Source organism: Pollicipes pollicipes, unplaced genomic scaffold (genome assembly GCF_011947565.3).
Source record: "Pollicipes pollicipes isolate AB1234 unplaced genomic scaffold, Ppol_2.1 Scaffold_5724;HRSCAF=6776_pilon_pilon_pilon, whole genome shotgun sequence".
Lineage (NCBI taxonomy): Eukaryota > Metazoa > Arthropoda > Thecostraca > Pollicipedomorpha > Pollicipedidae > Pollicipes > Pollicipes pollicipes.
The window spans coordinates 18,634,550-18,661,557 of record NW_023596746.1 but is presented as its reverse complement, the minus strand read 5'-3'; the positions used below and the strand labels follow the sequence as shown (position 1 = coordinate 18,661,557).

The 27,008-nt window shown below is 57.2% G+C and overlaps 1 protein-coding gene across 2 annotated transcripts; it reads right to left on the bottom strand.

Moving 5' to 3' along the window:
* Positions 1 to 219: 219 nt before the first annotated feature.
* On the bottom strand, positions 220 to 24,630 carry LOC119102467 (uncharacterized). Of its 2 annotated transcripts, none has more exons than XM_037225839.1 (5): positions 24,372 to 24,630; positions 4,531 to 4,652; positions 3,184 to 3,310; positions 2,058 to 2,118; positions 220 to 1,477 (listed from the first exon to the last, which is right to left on the bottom strand). In XM_037225839.1, exons 2-5 carry the CDS (start codon positions 4,595 to 4,597, stop codon positions 932 to 934), a joined length of 801 nt encoding a protein of 266 aa, XP_037081734.1. In that variant the 5' UTR covers positions 4,598 to 4,652; positions 24,372 to 24,630; the 3' UTR covers positions 220 to 931. The 2 variants fall into 2 exon arrangements, with proteins under 2 accessions (XP_037081734.1, XP_037081733.1); XM_037225838.1 differs by lacking the exon at positions 24,372 to 24,630 and adding an exon at positions 18,912 to 19,040.
* Positions 24,631 to 27,008: the final 2,378 nt, after the last annotated feature.

Below are 27,008 nucleotides of genomic sequence, written 5' to 3'. Positions count from 1 at the left end.
TATTGTTAGCGTCAATGCGCGCTGGGCCGACAGCAGCTTCACGCGACGGGCGGCAGCCAACTGTGCGGAGCGTAAGCCACCGGTCAGGCCGCGGTCACCGAGTCTTGCAACATGGGGGCACAGTCCTTTATTGGCCTTGCCCCTGTAGATGCTTAACCACGTGGCCTCGGCGTGTACCTTGCGCACAACTGGCGCCACAACGCGGCTTGTTCGAACCCGTCGCAACATCACATGTATTCCGGGCGCCTGGATCGGATTCCACTGCGTGATGGAGAACTGCATGAAGATGGAGTACTATACATTCACCATCGATCACGGCAATCCACTCATGAATCAACCTAAAAGTGGAGCGGAGGCAAGACTGCATAAACCTCGCTCAAACATCCTATAACCACACGAGGTTCACATGCGACCCGCGCCATTCGGACTGTGAGTCCACCAGTCGAAAGAACAAGACAACGATGGCATCCAAACCACGTCCAAGACACCTTACACAGAATAAGGATTTGTTTTAGACACACGATTGCACGACTCTCTACAACACGCACGTTGACGGGTGGCGAGCATCGGGCCGACCCCGAGACGAACGCCCGCCGGCTGAATCACAGGCCGCCGCCAGGCCGACCAATCCACTTCACACAGAGAGGGGATTCCACGTCAGCCTCGGCGGTCGCACGAAAGTTGCAGCCACTCCTCAGCAGCTTAACGTCAGTGGGTGGTCACTGCTCCGCGCGCCGCCCCCGCGGAGGCTCGGGGTCCGCCGCGCGCGACCTCTGCTGCCATCTATAGATGACGCTACCACCGATGACACTGTCCGGCGCGCGCCGGCCGCGTGGACGCCTGGCGTCCGCCGGGGCTGCCGCCGCGGGCACGCGATCTGACCCGTCGCAGCCGAGGGAGGCGCCAGCGGCCCCCCTCAGCGCAGCCCCGGTCAGCGCACCGCATCATCCAGCATCGTCCGCAGTGCCAGACTCGAACGTCCGTACTGACCGCGCGCGTGCGCCGCCTCCGACTCCTCCAGAATGGCCGGCTCCTCGTACGTGCTGGAGCGCCGGCCGAGCCGCACAAAGCTGTCCGGATCATCGGCGTCCAGGTCGTGCACGTACGCGTCGCCCAGCTGGATGAGCTTGGTCACCAGCTGGCTGTCGTCGAGGGGACGCTCGCCGGCGGCTGCCGGCTCCTGCTCCGTCGAGTCGGCGCGCGCGCTGCGCATCGAGCGGCGGCTGCTACGCACATTGCGCTCGAGCCGCGGCGCGTCGCGGCCATCCTCCGTGCCCTCAGCCGGCGGCGGCAGCGGCGCGCCGCGCGGCGCGGCGCCGTTCGCCAGCAGCGCGCCCGAAAAGGTGGACGCCAGCGAGTTGGGCCGCGGCCGCGTGGTGCCCGGCCGTGAGTGCACCACTTCGTCCCAGTGGCGCAGCAGCAGCTCCATGCGCGCGCGCGTCTCGCGCTCCGCCTGCGCCAGGTCCAGGTCCCTGCCCTGCGGGCACGGCGGGGCGCGACGCTCAGACCGGCGGCCCGGCATGCTCGGCGAGACGGCGAGCCGGCTGTCTGGCTGACCCGTCACGGGAACTGACCGCGTTTATTCGGGGCCCAGGACTGCCCGGTACCGTACATACATTTGGTGACAGTGCAGTGTACCTGGCGCCGCGAGGCTGCTATGGGGCTATCGAGCGTTAGCGGAGAAACAGGTACGCTCAGTAAGAAAGACTTTTAATACAAGCACCGAGACCAAACTTCAATAGCAGCATAGAGCTGTACAGTCATGACGTAGTTCCTCATGCATGTTAAAAAATTCCAGTGACTAAACCTGTCACAGAGCTATAATCAGATTCCACAGTACTGACATGACCGGACTTCACAGTACTGGCATCATCGGACTACTGACAGAGCTGCGACGGCTCGCCAGGGCTTTGGTATCATTGAGAATAATTAAAAGAAGGCCCATGTTGCTCTATCCTGACGCCAGCGACGCAACCATCTTGTGACACACATGAATGTCATATCTGGCAAAAAGACACGGGCACATGCACTGTCCAGAAAATCCGCTCCTTCCTTACCTGTTCGATTTTTTGGTCCAGCTGTCGGAAAAACTCCAATTGGCTAGCCGAAAGTACTTTCCTGCAATCACAGACAGTGTTTAAGCACTCGTTTTTCTCACCGAACACATTATTTACCCAGTACGAAGCGCATAGCACCCCTAATATCTGCCTACCATGTATATGTCCGTTCAGAGGGCGGGCAAGACCCATTTTGATGCGTCAGTGTACTGTAATGGTAAAAGGTACTTGACACCCAGACGTCTTCCGAGCAGGTGTTTACTTCATTCCTAGCAACACGCGTAGCGTGATGCTATTTTACATGCGAGCCTAGGAGCTATTGGTATTACACAGCGCGTCGGCTACTCAGACCATTTTGCAGTCTAGGAGCTAAGACCAAAAGGTAATTATTCCTGCTGCTATGTATACATCAATGTATATTTATTATTATATATAAATATATATTACATGTCATTCGTATGTACACACACACATACATATATATATATATATATATATATATATATATATATATATATATATATATATATATATATATATATATATATATATTAAGATGTATATGCATAGCGTACAGCAGAGCATACGTTACTTTGTTTATACATACAATTTACGTGTACACTTTATTTTCTTTCGTCTCCATTCTTTCTCGCTCTCTCCTCTCACGCCTGCCCCCCACTCACACCTAATTCCCATCGCCACGCCCGTCGCCGTCCGTCTGCTGAGCGCTGCTCCGCTCACTGGTCACCAAGAGCCGGTCCGGCGCGAAAGCAGCCCCTCTCTCGGCTCCGCCCTACTCACGTCTGGTTCAGTACCGGTGTGGCGGTGACCGAGAAGCGCAGCTTGGACTCGGCGCCGCCCTACTCACGTCTGGTTCAGTACCGGTGTAGCGGTGACCGAGATGTGCAGCTTGGACTCGGCGCCGCCCTACTCACGTCTGGTTCAGTACCGGTGTAGCGCTCCGCCCTACTCACGGCTGGTTCAGTACCGGTGTAGCGGTGACTGAGATGCGCAGCTTGGACTTCTTGCTGTCGGCGCCGCCCTACTCACGTCTGGTTCAGTACCGGTGTAGCGGTGACCGAGACGCGCAGCTTGGACTTCTTGCTGTCGGCGCCGCCCTACTCACGTCTGGTTCAGTACCGGTGTGGCGGTGACCGAGATGCGCAGCTTGGACTTCTTGCTGTCGGCCGAGACTTCTGCTCCAGCCGACTCCTCCGACGAGCCATCCGACGCGGAAACACTGTTGCGCCGCTCTGAGGGGGAGGGGGAGGGGGGGGGGGGCGTCAGGGCCCGCGGCACGCTATTGACCTTGTTGCTATAGATACGGTGGCGGGCGGCTCGGCGGCCGAGCGGCGTGCCGTTCGCCGCCCCAAATGAGGCTTGGCTGGCACATGAGCCCTGCACCCTCTGGACGGTCAGAGGTCAGTGTGCAGTCGGCTACCGGCGGCGGGTCAACCAGGTGCAGACTCGTCAGTGGTGCGTGACCTGGGTCCAGCTCCAGACGGCTCAGAGACGACTACATGTGACGGCCCACACGTGACGTCACTGAACCCGAGTACGAACACCATAACGCTGCCTCGCTTAACTTTTCAGAGGCATCCCTTTGACCACTGAACGCATGAAAGTAAAATTCTAGCTTGCTTTGTTTCACATATTTTCAAACGTGGCGCGAAAAGATAAGCTTTCTGCGTTATCAAATAATTACCCTTGACGTGGATTTCAAAGTTCTGGACGGTAAAATGTACGAGATCGGCGCCCCGCAAGACATTTTGCCTCGTGTGAGTACCACCTCCTATCGCTTATTGCTTTTGGAAGAGTTAAGTGGCTACATCATGACCGTTATCACTGCTTTTTACTCGCCCGCCCTTTTACTGGTTCGTTTGATGAAAGGTACATACATCTCGTAAAATTTTCGTGAAGATGACTTCATCGGGCAACTGGCATGTCATTCTTAAGAGACACCCAAAAACGATCTACCGGAAAAGAGGCAAATCACTTGAAAATTACTGCCAGGCCTCTGCATTTCCACTAAGGCACGCCGAACTTGGCGTTGGCACGAGTTGCAGTGAACCACCCATGCCGTTGAAGACAGCAAAATACCGCGTGGAGGTGAAGGTTAAACGGCGGAGCATACCAAAGAGGCGACGATGTGCATAGCGGATGGCTGTTGAGTTGGAGATCGTTACAAAACTTCACGGAACATTGTGTGGTAAGCTGACTTGAGTCGATGAGAGTCGGATAGCCTGCCTCGGTCGTTACATTTGTGTTTAACGTAGTTGAAACGAATGTCCTAACTGGCAGTGAGCCAGCCGGGGCACCAGAAACAGCGGCAGTTTGTACGTTACGTCGGAAGTTCGTATGGTAATGTTGCGGTGTACGCTGGCCCCCATCACCAGCCGTGCAGCTGGCTCCAGTGACGCTGCACGGCGGGGCGGAGCGGCTCCAGCGTGACCTGCCGAGCGGGGCCACTCACTCGATCCCTTCCGGCGCTTCTGCTGGGGGCTGTCGGAGTCGGAGGACTTGCTCAGTCCGCAGCCCATCTCTCGGCGCCCGGCTCACTCATGGCCGGGCCGGGGCATGGCCGACGCCGCACCCCTGCAGCACAACATGACCTCAGGTCAGTGACGGGGCCGACGCCGCACCCCTGCAGCACAACATGACCTCAGGTCAGTGACGTAGCCGACGTCGCGCCCCTGTAATGAAACGTGACCTCAGACCAGTGACATGGCCGACACCGCACCCCTGCAGCACAACATGACCTCAGGTCAGTGACGTGGCCAACGCCGTATCCATGCATCACAACATGACCCCAGGTCAGTGACGTGGCCGACGCCGCACCCCTGCAGCACAACATAACCCCAGGTCAGTGACGTGGCCGACGCCGCGCCCCTACAGCACAACATAACCTCAGGTCAGTGACGTGGCCGACGCCGCACCCCTGCAGCACAACATAACCTCAGGTCAGTGACGTGGCCGACGCCACACCCCTGCAGCACAACATAACCCCAGGTCAGTGATGTGGCCGACGCTGCACCCCGGCAGCACAACATAACCTCAGGTCAGTGATGTGGCCGGCAACGCGCCCCTGCAATGAAACGTGATCTCAGGTCGGTTGCATGGCCGACATCGTACTCCCGCAACAAAACATGACCTCAGATCAGCGACGTGTTTGGCGTCGCACGTAATTTGACGGCGACAGTCATGGGGGGTTCTGGGTCTGACGTCACATCGGCGACGCGGGAGCTGCCAGTCGTCCCGAGCAAATGAGTTGATAACAGTTGATGACAGTTGACGGCAGATCACCAGGAACACTGCTACGACAGCAACGGTTACTCCAACGATAGGTTAATAAACCAGACTGTATTAAATGCTTTACAGGTGATTACTGCCAAGACAGATTCCCGTTTAAAACAACAACCTCGATACAGCCGCCGGGCTGACTTTTTCCCTCCTGCTAAAGATCTTCTCAGCTACCACGTCCACACCAGTCCTCCAAACAGATAAGTGCTCATATATTTGGTTTTCGCTAGCGACCCATCGCATGGTTTTGCGTACGTTTACACTGGCGCTATCACTGAGGCTGGTTTACTCTGCGGCGCATGCTGCACGCTACGGTCACCACCGTTGCAATCTCTCGCGCTGATAGCAATATTTTTAAAATGTGTTTTAGTTACTTAATGTTTCCACAGCATAAAGCATGAACACACAACTACATGGGCGAACCTGGATACAGCAACCTTTACAGGGGATAACCAGTACTTGTAGCCATCGCACCATTTCAAGCCAGACAATGACAGAATGCGTAAACCATGCTTATCCATCCCATTCCATCACATGACATGGGGCTAAGATGTTACAACCATTTTATAGTCCTTTATGCATGCATTATATATGTATATATACACACATGCGTATATGTATAAACACACATGTATATATATATATATATATATATATATATATATATATATATATATATATATATATATATATATATATATATATGTGTGTGTGTGTGTGTGTGTGTGTGTGTGTGTGTGTGTGTGTGTGTGTGTGTGTGTGTGTGTGTGTGTGTGTGTGTGTGTGTGTGTGTGTGTGTGTGTGTGTGTGTGTGTGTGTGTGTGTGTGTGTGTGTTACATTTTACACGGAATTTCTCGTCTGGGCCTGGTGTGGAGGCCACCGCGCCGACAGCTGTCCGACCCGACCCCAGCCAGTCCAGCTGCTAATGAGAGCCGATCGATAGGCGCAAACGCAACGAACGTGCCGCGTCGCCGGGGAGGTCCGGCAAGCCGGGAGAGGCCCGGCGAGCCAAGGCGGGGGCTCATCTAGCGGTGCGCCGCCGGCGGCGGTGGGAGGCGATTGGACTCGGCTTCCGTCGGCGCCGGCGGCGGCGGCGGCGGCGGTAATGGGCCGGCATGCACTGACGCAAAGGGTCGCCGGTGACGAGCCCCGCCGGCTGCCTGCGGGCCGGGGGCGCCAAGGAGAGAGGACCTCCGCCCCTGTGTCCGGACGGCTGGACTCGGGAGCCGATAGAACCCCGGCCTCTGTCTACATGGAGATAGACGCGCGAGACGGTTGACCCTCGCCTCTGTCACAGACCCCCGGCCTCTGTCTACATGGAGCTGGACTCGCGAGACGGTTGACCCTCGCCTCTGTCACAGACCCCCGGCCTCTGTCTACATGGAGCTGGACTCAGAAGGACGGCAGACTCCCGGTCTCTATCTCCAGGAAGCTGAACTCGGGTGGGAGAGTCTCTGTCTCCGGCCGGCTGGACTCGGGGGACAGTAGACCCTCAGTGCCAAATCCGGCCGGCTGAACTCGGGGGACAATAGACCCTATCTCCGGCCGGCTGAACTCGGGGACAGTAGACCCTATCTCCGGCCCGCTGGGCTCGGGAAACATTAGACCCTATCTCCGTCCCGCTGGACTCGGATGGCAAACCCTCGGCTTTTGTCTCCGGCCGGCTGGACTCAGAAGGCAGCATATCCTCAGTACTATCTCCGGCTGGCTGGACTCCAGGGGGGGGGGGGGCAGCAGACCCCCGGTGCTGCCTCCGGCCGGCTGGACTCCAGGGGGGGGGGGGGGGCAGCAAACCCCGGTGCTGCCTCCGGCCGGCTGGACTCTGAGGACGATACACTCGCCATCCACACCTCCGGCTAGTGAACTTAGCCCCCGAAATAGTAACTCTGGCTTCGTCGCCATCCACACCTCCGGCTAGTGAACTTAGCCCCCGAAATAGTAACTCTGGCTTCGTCGCCATCCACACCTCCGGCTAGTGAACTTAGCCCCCGAAATAGTAACTCTGGCTTCGTCGCCGGGCGGCAGGATAATGGGAATGAGATTAATGAACTCGGGGCCGGTGAGAACTCGAGCTCGGTGAGACTGATGGACAGTCGTCATGTAACGATGAACATCGGCGCATATCAACTGTTGGCCCCTAGATTTAGTAGACTGCAGCATGCAGATTCCTTTCACCCGATAGCTGGACGTCAGTGACTGCAAGTTTAGATCTCGATCCCTTCGACGTGTAAACAGTCTGGATCTCTGTCTCCGGGCGGCAAATCACGGGGGCAACCCCCCGACCCCACACCAAACCGAATGTTTGGACGATGACGCCGTTTCTCGGACCGGCATTCTCTCCGGCTGGGCCGTGCAGAGGTAGCTTGGATCGGCTTCAATCCGTCGGAACAGCGGCACGTCAGGGGCTACCTCTGATTGCCTCACCAGCTGTCCGGCCGCCGTGCATTCAGACGTTCGGCGCGCATCCTCCACTACAGAGGAACACCGGCCACAATGCAGCGCTGGGCCATTGTTCGTTAGTGTTGGCGTGCTCGGGTGCTGACTCGCCCGCGCTGTACTCGAGACGGGCACTGGGCATCTGGTCGAGCTGCTCCCGGCCGCTGTGCCCGCAGCGACAAAGCAAGCTGCTTGCCGAAGGTGCAGACGAGCAGCCCAAGGTCTATCCAGGGCCATGTTTCTCTTACGCCTCCGCTGCACGCGAGCCGTGGTCTGTTTTTAACCGCTACCGCCCCTCCGCCGTGACTGGGCTGGCACAAAGAGCGCATGATCTGGTCGGCAGCCGGGGAAGGCAGGCGCCGCTGGCTGGAGGGGCCACGTCGGCAAACACTGTGCTGGTTAGGTGCCAAATCAAATGGAATGAGCAGGGATTCGCACTGCTTACCTAAATCGTAGCTTTCCCTGCAACGTAGCTCAGTGCAGTTGCGCCACAAAATGCCTAAATGGCGCAGCAGCGTAACATGCTCAGGTTTACCGATAAAGGCTTACATGAGCCTGTGCCACTTGACTTTAAAATAGGCATGTCTACCATCGTGCCCGCATACCATTTCTGGCTTGTGCCGTTATGTGCCCGTTACATTTCCGTATATTCACGCTATCTACCTTTAGCGCTAGTCAAGCTACGAGCTTCTCTAAACAATCACGCAAACGCTGTAAGCACAACTGTAGCACAAATGCGCAGAGCAGACATCCAGTCATCATACAACAACTTTTGGCTGCCGACTGATCACATCTGGGGTAGCGGCCATGCGAGTTGGTGCCCGTAGTCCTTCCAAAGCACGCTTCGTCTGGCTGTCTTCTGTGTTCCTGGGACGCCGACTCCGTGGAAGCGTCGTGTCCGAGCCATGTGCGGTCACGGAAAGACAATCGCCAGAGCTTTGAGACACTTCTGGAGCGATGCGATGCAAAAGTAGCCAAAAGAAGTTGAAAACTATGTGAGCGGTGGGTGCGCCCGTTGTCCATATTGCCCGCAAACGCGAAATAAGGGCACCCAAGCTGCCTCCCTGCCATGTAGCCGGTTGGCCTTCAGGTACAGGGAGCTCGTGGCATAAGGTCGCAGATGACTAGAAGCGTGGCTTACAGCGTGGTCGATCCTTAAGTACAGTGCTATTGACCGAAACGAAGAATCTGGCGCAGTGAGGATTGGTAGAAAAGGCGTCAGCTTACTTGACTTAATGCAGCATGTCCTACCACGCGTATCCGCACACGTTTCTACTTCAGGTGTTTAATACTTATGAGACAGCCAGTCACACCCGAGTGCGACGCCTGTTTTTTTCGCATGCACTGAGAAGCGCTCCGCGCGGTCTGACACCTGAATACCCTGTGATCGACGGAACGATGCGGGCGGCGCGTACAAACGTCGATGGAGGCAGGCGTGACGGCACCGGCGGTCAGCCAGCGGCCAGCGGCGTCCGTCTGCATCAGACCGGGCACGCCAGCTCCGTCCGTCCGTGTCCGGCCTGGTAGCATACGTCCGTCCGTGTCCGGTTTACCAGGGAAGCTACGTCAGTCCGAGTCCGGCCGAGCGAATTACGTCAGTCCACGCTCGCCTGACCAGACCAGCTCCGCCGGTCGGTTCCAGTACGGCACTGGTGAGCCGTCTACCGTCCGAAGAGCGGACAGGCTGCGGTCACTGCGAGCCGGCGGGCCGGCCAGGTTCAGCCCCGTCGGTGGACCTGAACCTGCCCTGGTCCGAGGCAACGCGCGCCTAATCACGCTTATGCGTCGATTCGTCCACGCGAGAAAAGAGCCCTTTTCTTCGTGTCCACGTCCGAGCAAAGCACAAGCCTTTGGAGTACTCCGGCCTCCTCTGGGAAGACCCAAGCGCCAGCTGCGGCGCACTCCACCGGCGGGAAGCGTGGCGGCGCCAGCTGACCGAGCCGGGCGGACGTGCTGGCGGGGACGGCCGCCGCGCTGGCCGCCGGCAGCCGACACTTCCGCTGTCTGTTATCGCCCCACGGTCAGCGGTGCCGGCCGTGACACGCCGGCCACGGGCGCCCGCCGGTCGCTGGGGGCCTGCAGCCTCCCCGGGCAGGCGGTCAGGCCGACCCAGCCGGGCCGGCTGCCGGGGCCCGGAACACACGACACACGCCGCCGCCCGCCGCTCGCACGGCATGGCGCTTTATGTCGTGCTTTGGCTGCTCCAGTCAGCCTCCAAAGGGAGGCGTCCGCGGAGAAGGCAGCGCACCCTACTCAGCTTCCGCGCGGTCGCCTCGAAAGCCCCGACGAGCCGGAAAGCTCCTCACGCGTCGCCCCGTCCGGAAAGTTGGGCACTTCTACCGATTGGCGCGCCGGGAGCCGAAGCTCCGTTCCCGCCATTCGATCGGCGGCCGGGCGGAACGCTCCGCTGGGGCGGCTCGGGCGCCGCCGCCGCCGCCGCCGAGAAACGGGGGCGATAAGACGCTCCCGTCAGCGGCCAGAAACGACCGACGGTGGAGTAAGAGGGCGGGGGGTGGGGGGCAGCCCTGCCGTACTGGAAACAGACGGGGACACGATGCCACGGCGCAGGGTCGCGGAAGGTCCCATCGCCTGCTAGCCGTAATGGCCGGAATGCGTCCACAACACGAGTGATTACACACGACGGTGATGAGTTTCCGTTTTCGGAGGCATTCGACTTTGCATGGTCATGCCACATCCGTGAGAGAGCTGGACGCATGAGAGGCCACGGGAGCGTGACTCGGCCACGGCGGTGACTGGCGGAGAGGAAGACATGAGCGTAGTAGATGTCTGAGGAGGGATACAATGCCACGGTGGTGACCGACGGAGGGAGACAAGACCACATCCGAAACTGGCGGTGGGAGGCGTGGAAGCGATGCGTACTGGAGGAGGGAGCCACGGGCACAATGGTGGTGATGGGTGACGGAACCACGCGAGTGCACGGTGGAAGCAGGGGCACAGACGCATCGGACACCGAAAGTGACAGAAAAGTGCGGTGAACATTGACGTGGGCAGACGCGGGCACACCAGAGACTGGACATGCGAAGGAAATGATAACAGCCACGGCGGAGATGGACAAGGGAGCTTTGAGCGGAGCAGAACGCGAGTCCAAGCGGAGTCTTGACGGACATTTGAGCCATGCTCCGAAAAATGACCGCGCCCGAACGAAGGCATAGGAGGCACAGCTCGCGAAAGACACGAGTGGGTAGATGGGTCTGGTAACACGGGAGCAGAGTAGTACGCAGGCAGCTTTGGGAGCAAGGATGACGACCTTGACATCGCGCCAGTCATGACGAGCCCGGGCAATAGGGCAAAATATCACGCGACTTGTCTTTCACGAGCAGGTAAAAAATGGCCCTGACACGACTCAAGCCCAAACATTTACATTGTTCGCCCAGGGTAAAGACGCGAGCTCACATTGCTAGTTCAGCACAACCATCAGGTGGACTCACTTTCGAGGGCGGCACAAACAGGCATACACGCACTCCTAATATTACACTCTCACTCCCAATCAGAGTTGTTGTTGTTGGTTTAGGGCGCATAGCCTCTTGGGCCCAGGCGTGGGCGTGGGCGTGGATGTAGCTGCGCCATAAATGTCACTGGGCTCATATCTGTTTTCGTGTCATTTTATATGGTTAAAACACAAAATAGTTCAATATTTCCAAGGGTCACTGGAGTTGGGATTCTACCAAGCCCAGTGGCTGTTGCGCCCGCGCTCACCAACGTGCTCCTACCCCTGGTACAGCGAGAGCAGCAGGAATTATTAACATGCTGACTGGGGGATAACTCACTTCAGTGACGACCTCGCCATCCCCCCTCCCAGAAGACAGCGAAATTTTCGCAGTGAAAATGTCGCTTCGCCAGCAACGATGTAAGACGATCGATCAACGCGTTAGCACATTGCATGTATCCGTCAAACTCGTCATCATTATTGTGCAGATATGCCCCAGTACAAACACATGTAGGCAGACTGTTTGTGGTATGTTTGAGTTCTTGCATTTTAGTACATCCATGTCATTTTGCTTTAGCAGAATGCAGTTGGTCACACATAAACAAAATATCTGCGAGATATTTCTAGGCTTATCGTCTTCGTATGCAGGAACAAGAAAAGAAACGGAAAGTGAACACAAAACTGTTTTCCAGTTTCAGATACGTTACCATTCAGGTCGGCTGGAATTTGACTAGCCTAGGTGAGTGGATAGTGGATAACTTAGAGATGGGTATTACCAACAAATACTTTTCGTAGTTGTAAAAGATTCTTCTGGATGACATTCTCATGGCTCGATTTCAGAAACTGTCGCAATCGCCAGCAGAATGTAGCGGGTCGCACAAAATAGAGCGAATACGGGAGGCGGGCAAACATAAAAAGGATACTAAAATGCTGACACCCACAAAAACTACTGTCCTGCTATCATCGGACACAGATACTTCGTTTAACGCGGCGCCATCGATTTACTGGGGGAGAACACGGAGAAACATTTCGATCATGAACATCGACACCCTTCTCAAAATGATTAAAATGGCCATTTTAGGCTGCTTACGAGCTAAACAATGATATCCACTCATTCGAAGTGCAATGACAAGTCCACCAATAAAAGTGTCATTATGGATTTACCGGAGGCAAGCAATAAGGTGGCATGTAAGCGATAAACGTCGCCATGACTCACGTGTCAACAAAAGCAAAATAGCTCATTTTCGGCCGCTGGCCCGCTAGAAAATCATATTACCACCCTTTGAACAAATCTGAACCTTGTTCAAGTGTGGATCCTCTAGTTGTTTACTACGAAATATCGCCTACGATGCGTCAATGGGTGACCTTTGTATTGCTCTCTGAGCAAGTACAGGTGCTTTTGGTATGTCAGCAACACACAAGCACGACTTTGAGCTTTGTTGAACCGCAGGTGCCCTCGGTCACGATCCACATGCTCTTGTTTGTTTATCTCCCTATATCAACAATGGTCTTTTGATGCTTTTTTTTTGTCAATGGTCTTTTCAAGCTTTTTGCTTCAATGCGACTAGAGAAAGGTGTATTTTAGCATGTCAGCAGCCCAAAATGACATGAGTGAAAAATTACTTTGGTACATTGCTGTCCACTGGGTAACGATATATGAACCAACGCATTCGTTGCTCGTATGCCTCCGACGCATCGACTACGGTGTGTCGATTGGAACACTTCGCGCAGCGATCCGAGAAAGTCTAGTTTCTCAACATCATCAGGCGAAGGTGGACAAGTTCGAACTTCGTTGAATAGTGGATTAGCGCGCCCACAACCCATTTGTTCCATAGCTGTTTTTGTCAGAATTGTAGTGCCCATGAAAGGAAGATACTTGATCCTCCCATTATTTGCCCTTAACATAGGCTGTGTCGGACGGGCGCCGCACCAATTCCTGGTACGACACGAGCAGGTGCAGACCCGTTCCTGGTACGGCGCGATTAGCTGCCGACACGGTCAGCTTCAGCGCAAACAAGCTGCCGAGCGAGGTCACACGTCGGCCGGGCCCACGGGCGCCGCCGCTGATCGATACCGACCGCTTATGGTGATCGGGGGAGCCGGGCGGCAGCGGCGGGACCTCCCCCCCCCCCTCCGCTCCCCCGGGTCGTCGGCGAGTGCGGCCACCGCTCGGCCGAGGAGGACAACAGAGGGGCGGTCTCTCTTGCCGGTGGTCTGCTCAGGACGGTGGAGCGCCAGCCCGCGCCGTCGGCCAGAAGAATCGATTTGTGTGAATGATTAGGGTGGCCCAGCCGAGGTCATCACAACTCGGCTTACTGGGGGCGTAGCTTCGTAAGATAGGTGGAATGGGAGGGGGAAGAGGAGCGCTGAACAACTGAAATGGTTAAACTTACTCTTAAAATACGCCAAAAATTTCCCATATTTTTTGCCCACTTTCGTCAAAGTTTTGAGAGACTGGGGTTCTAGACTGAAAGAAAACTGCAGCCTGGCTTCCTCAGGTGTGCGTCTCTCACCAGAATTAGCCTGATTTTTTATAAACAAAATTTGTATTTGTTTCTTTGCATTATTTCCAAAAAAGTTATTTGGTTGAGCAGCATGCAAGTAATGACTGCGAAATATTCCGAAAGAAGAAGGTAAAAAAGAAAAGAAGGTAAGATTTGTGTGAAATCCGACTTCCCCCCCCCCTTTTGCACTAAATTAGCCAAAAACATTAGGGGACCAAACCAACCAGACACTCCTGCTGCCGGAACCCTTGCGTGGGAAGCGGCTTACGCGGCTCGGCGGGCGGGCTCCGCGGCACCTCCTGCCGGTGTGGTGCAGGGCTGCCGGGGGAGACGGGGACGGGCAGCGAAGTTCCGGGGCTCGATGGGACCTCCAGTCGGGGTGTAGAGCAGGGCTGGCACCGACCGGAGCGACGCCGTCGCTCTGCCAGCCGGCCGCCAGTCAGGCGTCTGGCTCCTTGCCGCAGGGCCCTCTGACCGAGGCGGTATCAGGGGAAGACAACATCGCATCGCCCTGGTAGCCGTCACGCACGTCGTAACGCGGCGGCTGTCCCGGTGGCTGTCCGATAATGTCCCGGTGGCTGTCCGATAATGTCCCGGTGGCTCATCTCATTAGGATTCCTGTCTTGGTCTTCACCCACCTATGGCAGGCTAAGTTCGAGTCGCTTTAAGCGCTCACTATTTGCCCCCGACAAGCATGTGCTACGGACGGTGGCAGCGGCCGCACTAAAGGTCAGAGGGCAGGACGGACCATGGCCAGCGCTACGGTGTGCTAAACTGCCACAAAAATGCTGCCGGTGACCTGGAATTTTAGGATCGTAGGGCGAAGTCAGGGCCCTCGCAACGAGGGTTACTTGGCGTGCGTTCAGACCCCAGGCATCCGTCTAATCTAGAGGTTCCGTCTAACAAATACAAATGAAAATGCATCGCGCAATTCCCATGGAACACTGCCATTCCGCACACACGAGGTTCAGCACGCTGCAACTTGAGCTGCTTGCAGCTGCAGTCCCGCGATGCGTTTTCGAGGGATGACTGACAAATAAAGATCATCATTTTGCCACCAGTGCCGCACATGAATGCCCATGACCTGACACTGGGATGTCACCACCGCACCTGACCGATATTATGCCGAACACCGGAGGTGTGCAGCCACACTGCACAGGAAATCATCGCAGCCACCCCTCATCCGCCGCACGTCCTCCAGCGCGGCCATGCAGTGGTTGGCGCAATCACTTCAGCAGACAGCGCTACTGTCTGGCGGTTGCGCTCATGGCGGATTGTGGCTCTGTGGCCGGCTCCTAAATCACTGACGAGTTAGCTGGCGGCTTTGATCGCGGGCCATGCTCCAGCAGTCGTGGGCCAGATCGTATTCTCAGTGTTCACGTACTGGCGCTGACTAGTCAACCATCATGGCGGGCGGGTGCAGTGAAATACTTGGCACGCTGCCAGGGGAGCGCCACGTCGATCACTTCACACAACCCAACATATTTCCTGAGAAAACACTCCAACGTTTACTGCGGCGCCCACGAGGCGACCCTCCAGCAAGCACTGGCACCGGCCCGGTGTGTCTCGGTTTGACTTAACGAGGCTGTGTGTGCGAGTGTGCAGGAGCAGAGAGGCTGCCAACGCCCGAACACCATTCCTGCACAGCGTGCTCCGGCCTGACGCCGCTCCCGCTCCTGCGCAGCGTACTCCGGCCTGACGCCGCTCCCGCACAGCGTGTCCCGGCCGGACGCTGTCGCAGTGCGGCCGGAGCCACCCCGCGCCGGGGGGAGGGGGGATCGTCATAGCGTCCTCTCTCTCCCTCCCTCTCTCTCTCTCTCTCTCTCTCTCTCTCTCTCTCTCTCTCTCTCTCTCTCTCTCTCTCTCTCTCCCTCTCTCTCTCTCTCTCTCTGTCTCTCTCTGTCTCTCTGTCTCTCTCTGTCTCTGGCTCTCTCTCTCTCTCCCCTCTCTCTCTCTCTCTCTCTCTCTCTCTCTCTCTCTCTCTCTCTCTCTCTCTCTCTCTCCCCTCTCTCTCTCTCTCCGTCTCTCTCTCTCTGTCTCTCTCTCTCTCTCTCTCCTCTCTCTCTCTCTCTCTCTCTCTCTCTCTCTCTCTCTCTCTCTCTCTCTCTCTCTCTGACTCGGCTCTGATGACCCGCCGGCGGCGACGCTGTGTGATCCGTCAGGGAGGCGGGAGGGGGGGGGGGAGGGAGGGAAGCGGCAGCAGCGTCCCCCCCCCCCCCCCCCGAGGCCGATCGGCGCTCGACGACGGCCGTTACGGCGAGAAATGGCCCATCGGCGGCGGCGGCTCAAATCTGGCGCGGCCGAGCGATGGGCGTGGCAGACGCGGCGCATCGAAAGCAAACGTCCCCGCTGTACGGCGACGGGTTGGCAGGCGTTAACAATTTCTCTTGCGCGAACTGGAAGCAGCGATGTCCGGGTCTTCTGACGGGCGTTTGCACCGTTTGACCCTTAGGAGCCATGATGGGGCTTATCTCGGCGTTTCGCAGGCACTTGACACAAATCCCCCATAAATACAACAAACCACACAAACTGCCCAGACTGCCGCGTCCAAGCGCAGTACGGAGCTCGGTCACGCAGCCAGCCTCTCTGGTGATGCGTGCTGAGAGCGCAGGTGCGTGCCAATCACCTCTATCCGCGGACGGAAGAGAGGCCGCCGACGGCCGGCCCGCCGCGCTCGCCTGCGAGTAGCTTCTTTTCGCGCGCCGCGAGGCGCCAAAGGCGCTGTTACTTGTGCGGGGCCGGAAAATCGATGCCCTCGGGCGTCGGCCGGCCGTGCACCAAGCGACAGACCGAGGCGGCGTGCTGTGCAGGGAGCGGGCGGTGTCTATTGACCAGGAGCGCGCGGGGCAGCCGTACGGCGGCGAAGCCTAGCGCCACCGAATCCAGCCTTCCCCGTCCACGCCGACTGAACACACGCGGTCGATGCCGCGTCGGGAACGTCACGAGTCGCCCGGCGCCTGCAACAGTGCGGCGGACGGCGCGTGACTCCGTGCACGGGCCGACCGCCGCGGCGCCCGCGCGCGCTATTTCCGTCCGGCCCAGTCGGACCGGCGGCCAGCGCTGTGTGCCGGCCGGCGGCCGGCCAGCCCCGGGGTAGCGCTCGGTGCCACGCCGGATGATTTGCCCGGCACCTGCACCCCGCCGGTGACGTAACCGCCGCTGACTGCGCCCCGTGGCGAGAGGTGATGACCTATACACAGTGCGGTGCCTGCGGGCCGCGGTGGCGCTGAACGAGGCCCGGTCGGCACGGCGGCCTGGTGAGGCGCCGGCGGCACAAGCCGGCTAATGCCCCCCCCCCCCCCCCCCAGCCCCCGCGATCATGGCCAGGCGGCGCGTGCCAGAGGGTGCTTGCGGTGTTGCCGGGCGTTAGAGGAGGCGCCGTTGCCAGCCGCCGACGGAGACCTGGCCCCCGGACCTGTCGGCATTCCGCGCCGTGATATACCTTACAAACATACAAACACTTTACACTCCCTGTTCGTTTGCCAGGGCAGACATTCGGAGCTGCAGCGTCAGCTCAAGACATCTTCAACATTTTGTATGTGTTTTTTGTTTTGACGTTGGTATTGGTAGATAGTTAACTGGATGGATTTCTGTGTGACATTGCAATTGGGCGCATTCCAAGCAGGTTTTGAGAGATTTCAGAATGCGGCTGCTGCCCGGGACCCTAAATGGCGAAGTTCGCCCGTAAGCTCGTGGGCTTTGCGTATGAAGTCGCACTGAAGTAAGGAACACCTGAAACGACTGGAGGGCTTTCGACTCCAGCCAGCTCTATAGACACAGTTCGACCCGCCAAAGATGCAGCCGTTCACAGCTGATGTTCAGAGTGTGAACGAAAAAAGGCTTGGGATGTGAGAACTCATTACTCAGCCCTAGTCCTTCCCAATACCACATTAGAATCTGCAGCACAGAGACTTTTATCCGCTGAATCCGCTGTTAGTGATGAGGTGCCACATGTCTAGTGCTAAAAGTTCCCGAAAGTCGGTGGTCAGGGCCAATGGCCAACTTGCCGAAAGCCAGCGCTAGACTTTGCCAAAGTTGGAATGACGGCTGCGCCCCTGCCGTCCGCTCCCTCCCCCGGCCCCGTTCCCACGCCCACACTGGACAATGACGGAGATCGGCGCCGTTTGTTGGAGCCGTGCCGTCCGTGACGGTCACGGCCGGGCCGCGCACCGCCGATAGGCTGGCCCGGCAGGGCCCGGCCCAGCGTGATAGCAGTGCAGCTCGCAGCCGCGTGCCGTGACGTCACACGTCGGCTGTAGCGTGACCGTTGACCTGCGGCGCAGGGCGGCGCTCTCATGCGGAGTTCGGCTATGCAGGACCGGCAGCCGTCCACCGCCGACACATGCCAGCATCGGCCGGCCGCGGCGCCGGGGCTGGGGCAGCGGGAGCGACGAACGGCGGGTCTCGAGCCGCCGACACATGCCGAGATCGGCCGGCCGCGGCACCGGGGCTGGGGCAGCGGGAGCGACAAACGGCGCCGGGACCGAAGTAGCGGGGGCGACAAACGGCGTGGCGCGAGACAAACGGCGCCGGACGGCGGCGACAAACGCCATGCCCCATGCGCAGCACGGCACGGCACGGCAGGGCACGGCACGTCGAGGCCGCCTACATGTGGAATGCGAGCGCCGACTGGACGTGAGCCGACCCGGGCGCATGACAAAAGTGGACCTGACCCCAATCACCCCAGGTAGCTTGGGGCGATGCTGAGGCATGCGCTCGCTCGTGCTTAAGGAACTGGTGTCTCACGCGGGAGGCGTGACGCCACATCGGGATCACATCCACACTCTTCGGATCAAGTACCGCGCATCATCATGTTTGAATGTCATGCATCGTATTGCTGAGGGCAGAGTTCAACGACGTCACGCCGCGAACCCAACGAACCGCAGCTGTAACGGGCAAGTGCTCCTTTGAACAAGCGTGCTACGTCGGGACAATCCAGATCATTCCCGGTCTTGAATCCTATGAATCCTATAAACATCGAGCACATGTTTAAAAACGCATTCTTAAGGGGGACTGTTATGTGATTTTTCGCTGACACTGCTATTCTGAATGTGCTCAGAAGCCGACACCATAAACATGACGTCGTGTTTCAACACAACGGGACCGAAGCGAATGTTCTCCTGCCCGACTCGAGCATGACGTCAAAGAGGCGAACAGCAGTGTACCTGCGAGTGGCCGGCCATTGTCCCTGTATCCTGTGATGGCGGGCTGCCGCAGCGCACTCTGTCGGCGACGGTGGCGGCGCACACTCCTCGGACGGCGGCGCCCCCCGTCAGGCCACGCGGTCAGCACCGACCACACTGGCCGGCCGGCGGCGGCGGTGGCGGCGGCGGCGAGCGACGAGCGACGAGCGCCGTCCGCCGCCGACGCCGCCGACGCCCGCTGATCGATGACGGCAGCCGACGCTACCTGACACACACACACACACACACACACACACACACACACACACACACACACCACACACACACACACACACACACACACACACACACACACACACACACACACACACACACACACACACACACACACACACACACACACACACACACACACACACACACACACACACACACACACACACACACACACACACACACACACGAGCGGCGGGGGACAGACACATGCAGGCAGAAGACACACGGCCGCAGACAGGCACAGGCAGGACACACACGAACACGCAAAAGCTAGCACGCAGAACAGACAGAAACACAGCCACATCTTAGACGGAAACATCAGCATGTGTGCGCAGCCCCAGGCAGACATCAGTCAGCATGGCTGAGGACGAGCGGGGATCGGCCGCCGAGCACGCACCACTTCAGACGGCTGGGGCGTCACGCGATGGCCGCATTCGACCGGCGGCGTCCTGCCGCTACTGCGACTGTCTGGCCTGGCCCCGAGCGAGCAGCCCCGACCGAGGTCAGCGGGAGGTGGGGCATCGGGCGACGACAACTGCATGGGCTTGGCTGGTTCCGACACTGCGGACATAGGGTCCTCCCCACCCACGCAAGCCGCAGACATCCGACGCGGGGCCTGACGCACGTGAACGAGTCAAACTTGTCGCCACGGTATCCACCTATTCGACACAAGCCCGCCACATCCAGACTTCCAAGCAAACCCAATACACACGACGCAAACACTGAATATCCATGGAAATCCGCGATACTCGAATTAAACACCGGATATGAAAATCCGCAGCCATCCCGGCACAAACCTGGGGCATTACAATACAAACCCCAAACCCCAGACCTAACACATCCGAGAACAACTCCAAACGTTCAGACCCAGACGCCAAATTTTGGCGCGAACCTGACGCATCGCCGGACAGAAACGACGCAACATCGACATGGGCGACTCCGACTCCGGCACGCAACATCGACATGAGCGACTCCGACTCCGGCACGCAACATCGACATGAAACTGAGCCAACCAAAAACAAACGCCGGACAGGCAGGCATGAATTTCCCACGCCCCAACACGCAGAGCGAAATCCCCTCGCTCCAACACACAGGGCGAAATCCCCTCGCTCCAACACACAGAGCATAATCCCTTCGCTCCAACTCACAAAGCGAAACCCCCACACCCCAACACACAGAGCGAAATCCCCCCGCTCCAACACACAGAGCGAAATCCCCTCGCTCCAACACACAGAGCGAAATTCCCTCGCTCCAACACACAGAGCGAAATCCGAACACCCCAACACACAGAGCGAAATCCCCTCGCTCCAACACACAGAGCAAAAGCCTCTCGCTCCAATACGCGGAGCGAAATCTCCTCGTTCCAAAACAAGTCGCCGACCCCGGTCACAAACTCCAGAGATCCAGACACAATCCCCCAACCGCGGCTTCTCTCTGGCCAGACACAGGCTACTGGCGCTCACCGCCACAACGACGCATCGATCCTTGATGATCAAACTAGTCACTTCAGCGTCCCAACTTCCACGCAACTGAAAGGTGCCGACTGCCCTGCGACACGAGACTGGCCGGCCGCCACCGGACGGGGCCCAGAGCTGGACATGAGTGTGCGGACGGAACGCTCTGAGGCCCGGCTGCCGCCGTAGGCGCTCCTGCCCACACCGGAACAGCTCAGCTGATGTCAGGCAGGCAGCCATACGCCGCCGTCGGCAGTTTAGCAGAGACGTGCCTACCGAACATAGCGCAGCACGATACAGCTGCTGCTGAGCTTTCGCGCAACGGAAAGGCCGCAGGAGACGATAATACGAGTTAGGTTTGGTAGCGCGCGCTGATGCGCGCATTAATCTGTGCTTCACTGGGATGCATGCCACGACATGCCACGACCCAAACAAACTGACTAGTAATCCCGATGGAAAGTAGATAATTGGTATTGGTACACTGTTCGCTTTTACGGAATTGGGTCGCCGTCCTGCATACAAGCAAATGACGCTAAGCGCCTCACCAGCTGCGCTGTATAATTCAGAATACACCGGGCTGGGCCACGTGGCGAGGCCGGCGACAAAAAACCAGGTCACAAAGAGACATGCCGCATATCTACGACCTAGCATGCTTGGAAGTAAAAAGCATCAGCACCAGGGTCGCGTGCAGCGCGCCCTGAGGTCAAGCACAAAGCTCAGCGTATTGACGCAGCTCTTGCGTTTGTATGCTATACCCGCAACCGCGGGCGTTTCCGAGAAGCGGTTCGTCGAAGGCGGAGGCGTGTGACGTCGGCGTGCGTGCCCGGCAGGCATCAGCAGTAGAAGCGGTCATGCACCGACCTCCGCAGTCACGACCACACCCCTGGGCGAGGCCCGGCGCACGGACGTACGCACGTGCGTATGCTCCGCTCAGCACTACCGCCGAAGGATCCGAGTGCGCGCATGCCAGGTTGGGCGTACGACTACGCACAAGTCGCGCGCCTCTCTCGAGTCGGGAGTCACGCGCACGTGTGTAGTACGATAGGCAACAAGCGCCGTGGCTTCCTGGCAGGCCTGCGCGGCTTGCCCCCGAACGGATGCGCTGCCTCCCTCATGCGCAGTTGCATCTCTCCAGTCTATGTTTCTATGGCCTAGTAAGATGCCTTTCGCGCGGTGTGAGGAGAGCGAGGCAATAACACATGCCAGACTTGTCAGTTGTTGTAATTCAGATGGCGCCAAAAAGTGACGTCGGCATGGCGTCTCGCGGTGCCGAACCGGCGAGGTGACAGCATAACCATCGCCATCGCCATGGTTACCATCGTAACCATCGTAACCATCGCCATGCAGATCACTAAACACGAGCAAAGGGAGCATGTTGACTATGCATTGGCGCACTCCATTTTCGTGCGTTGGGCACGGAGGTGCGCTGATGTTAGGCGTTCGCACACTAGATATCTATAGCTGCAATCATGACTGACTGTGGCCCTGTCAAGGGCTGGTAATTCTAATCTGCATGGTAAAGTAATTTGGAATGGTTTGCATTTTCGCGACTACTGCCAATGTGCTGGAAGAAGGCGTTAAAAAATGGAGAGAATATTTGACAAAATAAGCCAGGTAACAATTTTATGTAGTTTAAATAGGTCAATCTGTCTGACTTCAGACTAAATCGTATTGCATTCAGGAGAAGGTCGCATTGGTGCACCAGCACGCCTGACCAGCGGCTCGCACAGTCCTGAGATCGCTTAATGATTTGCTTGAACACGCTCGAAAACGAGAGGATCCATGCTTTGCGCACAGTTGCGCATGAGGGTCTGCACACATTGACCAACACTCGCACGAACGTTTGTTCGCTTTCTCTGACGTCAGCATGGCCCAGTCTTATCTCACTGCGGCGCCTGGTCGTCGCGATCGGCACCTGTCGCCCAACCGTAGGCTTCAGGTTGTTCGCGAACTGTTGAAATTTGTATGTTTCCCATATTAATCAAATGAATGATGGAATAGCTATGATATTGCAGCATTGCAAACACACATCGCCTGATCAAACAGCTGCATTTTAGCCCTTTGAAATGATTACGTCACAGCTCGGCACTGCGCTATGTGTTGTTGGGACTGTCGCATCGGTGCGACCGCACGCAAAGATAATTCGTTGCAGTCGGTTACAAAGATAACCCTGTCAAAGCGTTCCTGTCAGGCCCCGTCGCTAAAACTGCAGCAATTTCGGCTGGTCGACGTTTAAACTAAACCGGTCCGAGGCCCCACTCGTAACGGTGGGCCACACACGTTTGGTAACCAATACCAGTGGATTTTACCAACGCTCTGGAAAGGACCTTTCATGAAAGCTTAACAAATGGAGGTCCACTGGCGTAGTATTTGTGCGCTAATTTACGCTCAACATTGCTCGAAAATTTGCTGAGCGTGACAGCGGGAATGTTGATCACACTGACAGTGGTCTAATTTTCCACAATCTTGCGCGGTTTGGGCCGCGCGCCTCATATTGATGGGGGATAGATTCCAACACCGCTAGTGTCCTTCACGTGTCGGTGACGAATACATTGAGGGTATGAGAGTCTTTTGACTGCTAAATGAGGATGCAGCCGTATACCAACGTCTCATAAATTGAACATCAGATTTACGGCATTGCACAGATATGGTTGACCCAAAATTAACATTTGGCTGCTGACCATTTCCTTGTTGTTAGAAATTTCACCTTTGCCTATTGGTCGGACAATCTTGAGGTCTGTTAAAGGGTTATATGCCTATGGGTCGGAAAGTCTTGGGGTCTGCTGAGGGGATGCATGCCTATGGGTCGGGCAATTTTGAGGTCTGTTGAATGGTTGTTAATGCTACACTTGCATACGCCGTGCATTTGTTAACATCTTTCCTGCTCTGTTCGATGAAATCTGACATTAATCCTCAAAAAGCCCCAAATCCTCAAAAGGGCGGATCCAGGGCTTGGATGCGATGGGACGTGCTGGTTTGAGCATCTCTACCGTCACTCAGGGCTGTCGTCGGCGTTCCGTTCCGTTGGTTTTGATTAGCCTCATGTCACCCCAAAGCCAAGTCGACGACCAAAGCCAGTTTCCGACCTGTGTCCATCAGCTTTTCACAGCTTGAATAGTGTACCTTTCCCATCGAAGGGGAGGTGAGATGGTGGTAATGCTATAATGTAGAATGGAAAACTAGCTTTATCAAATAATAGTCTTCCCACACAGAAACTGAAACATTTGACAGCACACAAAGACTACCAAACTACAAAACTACAATAATCCAAGAAAGCACGGTGGGTGACTGCAAAGGAGCAGTGTTGCAAAGATAGAGGGACGTCACCACCATAGAAAGGGTGACGGTCAGGTCTGGTCAGGCTGGGTCATGGCGGTTCCGGTCACAACAGGCTGCTCAGGCTGATATTTACTGATCATTCAGATGAGACATACTTGGCGCACGGCCCCGTTTGAATGAACTGTCGATACGCTTTCATCTGCCGACGTGAAGAATCAGGGCTCAGTATGACTGGATTCAACCTGCTTATTTTAGGTGCTCCACCAATATGCCTACAACAGTGCCTACAGTACATGGACTGCATTCGTAAGACGATGTGTATGCTTACTTAGATACCTAATGTAAAACGGCACACCATATCCGCAGCTACTTATCGTCCGACACCTCTGTCTCCACGCTGCGCTGGCCGACAGGGGTTACGTGTGCATCACGTGTGTGTCGTCCGCGCCCGTGCCGAGCGGGTCTGACTCACCTAGTCGCCCCCCGACGTTGTGGCCGATACCGGCGGCTTGCTGAGGGCTTCCTGCAGGCGTTGGCGTGCTTCCTCAGGTTGCCGCCCGACGCTGTGGCCGATACCCGCGGCTTGCCGGGGGCTTTCTGCAGGTGTGCTCCCTCAGGTCGGCGTCCTCCGCGGTCGCCGGCGGCTGCAGCGCGAGCCCGAACCGTCCGGCGGCGTCGCTTCCACCGCGGCCAGCGCCGCCGCGCGTCACCGGCCGTCTCCCCGACGACCGGTAAACAGAGCGTCGTCGGCGACGGAGGCGCGGCGCCACAGGGCCAGCGGTCGCCGGACGCGCCGACCGGCGGCCGGGCGCGAGTGACGTCACGCGGACTGACGTCACGCCGGCGGTCCAAGCGTGACGCCGCCTCGTGATGCCCCCGGTGTGGCCGCCGCGCCACTGCTGAACGCCATGGGCTGGCTGGCCAGATGGGCGGCGACGGCGGCATACCCGGCGAGGCATCGTAAGCGGCTCTTCTGTACAGCGGTCCGGCTTGTGGCGGTGTCTGAGGCCCCCGGATGTACGCGCTCGGCATTGTCTGAGGCCCCGGACGTACGCGCTCGGCGTTGCCTGAGGTCCCCGGATGTACGCGCTCGGCACTGTCTGAGGTCCCCGCACTCGGCGTTGTCTGAGGTCCCCGGATGTACACGCTCGGCACTGTCTGAGGTCCCCGCACTCGGCGTTGTCTGAGGTCCCCGGATGTACACGCTCGGCATTGTCTGAGGTCCCCGGATGTACGCGCTCGGCACTGTCTGAGGTCCCCGGATGTACGCGCTCGGCATTGTCTGAGGTCCCCGGATGTACGCGCTCGGCATTGTCTGAGGTCCCCGGATGTACGCGCTCGGCATTGTCTGAGGTCCCCGGATGTACGCGCTCGGCATTGGTTCTGCTGTTGTCAGCTCCATTGAGCGCAGCTCAGCGTGACACTCTTGTCGTTGAAGACATACAAACGTGCGGGACCGATCCGAGGAACCAATGGCACAAACGTGCGGGACCGATCCGAGGAACCAATGGCACAAACGTGCGGGACCGACCCGAGGAGCCAATGGTACAAACGTACGGGACCGACCCGAGGAGCCAATGGTACAAACGTGCGGGACCGACCCGAGGAGTCAATGGTACAAACGTACGAGACCGACCCGAGGGGCCAATGGTACAAACGTGCGGGACCGACCCGAGGAGCCAATGGTACAAACGTGCGGGGCCGACTGGTACAAACGTGCAGGACCAACCCGGGGAGCCAATGGTACAAACGTGCGGGGCCGACCCGAGGAGCCAATGGTACAAACGTGCGGGGGCGACCCGGGGAGCCAATGGTTGCCGCATGGAGATGGACGCCCGATCTGCAGCCACTGCTTCGTGGCACGGATGGGGGTTGGGGAGGGGCAGGGAGGCGCCACTTGACAAAGCCGTTTTTGGCGATTGCCATTTGTTCAGCCCATTTGTCCGTCTAGGTAGCTCATTGGATTGGAGCGCCTGCTCTCCGATTCACCCGCCGTGGCCGGGCTGGCTCTAGTAGCTTTAGGCGCTGGAATGACTCACTGTAATAGGCTGCGGCTGGTGGCAGCGGTCGCTCTCAAGGTCAGGCGGCGTCAGAGGGCAGGACGGATCGTACCGCACATAACGGCGCGCTGAGCTTTCGCCACGGAGTCCTGTCCTTGGCCCGGCATTGCGCCGTCGGGTGATGACATTAGGGCTCACACGACAAGGAATGCTCGTGGGCGCCGATTCCAGAAACCCATACAATCAAAGATTCAGACTCAGTTTTAAAAACAAATTGCCAGAGAGACAAGCAACCATTTAAAAGTGGTTTCTTCGCGCCTTTTTGGTGTGTTTATTTTACCATGAGGTGTTCGTTTAACAAAAGGCGCAATTTTGGCACAACGTGCCACTCCATTTTACGAACAATTTTATCGATTTGTGCGCATCAGTCAAGACATGTATGATGTGTGCCACTTCTTCCTTACGAAGCGCACTGAAACGCGTAGTATCTTCTTCCTTACGAAGCTCACTGAAGTGCGTAGTATCTTCTTCCTTACGAATCGCACTGAAGTGCGTAGTATCTTCTTCCTTAAAAAGTGCGTAGTATCTTCTTCCTTACGAAGTGCACTGAAGTGCGTAATATCTTCTTCCTTACGAAGCGCACTGAAGTGCGTGGCATCCATATAACCGCGGCGGGGTCGTGACTGACCGGCGCCAGCATCGGGGCATAGCACAAAGCGGCTGAGCCAAACCTTTTTTCAAAGTCAGCTCTTCGATGCGTTACTTTTTGGTTCATATTGAACTTGGCGAGAATGGATGAAATGCAGTCCAGGAGAGATTACAAAGGGGAGGGGAGGGCATGGACCTTTCTGGGTTTCACCCAGCCGCCCTCTCTGTTTCTGCGCCGACGAACTAGCCACATGCACGGGATAGAAGCTGGTTGTAATGTTACCATTTCACTTCACGCAACAAAGCAGAATTACTTATTGCCTTTCGGACCACGACTGGAATGCAACAGCAGATAAAAAAGGATCTAATCTGATTGATCGATGATCTGATGAAAAACAACTTGGCAAAAACAGATCTGAGCAAAATTTTTTTTACTATTGCAGTGTCCCTCTTTGCTGAAA

What these genes read in the sequence shown, in the direction of transcription:
- LOC119102467 (XM_037225839.1), bottom strand. Translation starts at nt 4,597, where the DNA reads ATGGGCTGCGGACTGAGCAAGTCCTCCGACTCCGACAGCCCCCAGCAG. An exon ending in GAAGCGCCGGAAGGGATCGA is followed by an intron (nt 3,311 to 4,530) that starts GTGAGTGGCCCC and finishes CCTCCCCCTCAG; the next exon opens with AGCGGCGCAACAGTGTTTCC. An exon ending in ACACCGGTACTGAACCAGAC is followed by an intron (nt 2,119 to 3,183) that starts GTGAGTAGGGCG and finishes CTGTGATTGCAG; the next exon opens with GAAAGTACTTTCGGCTAGCC.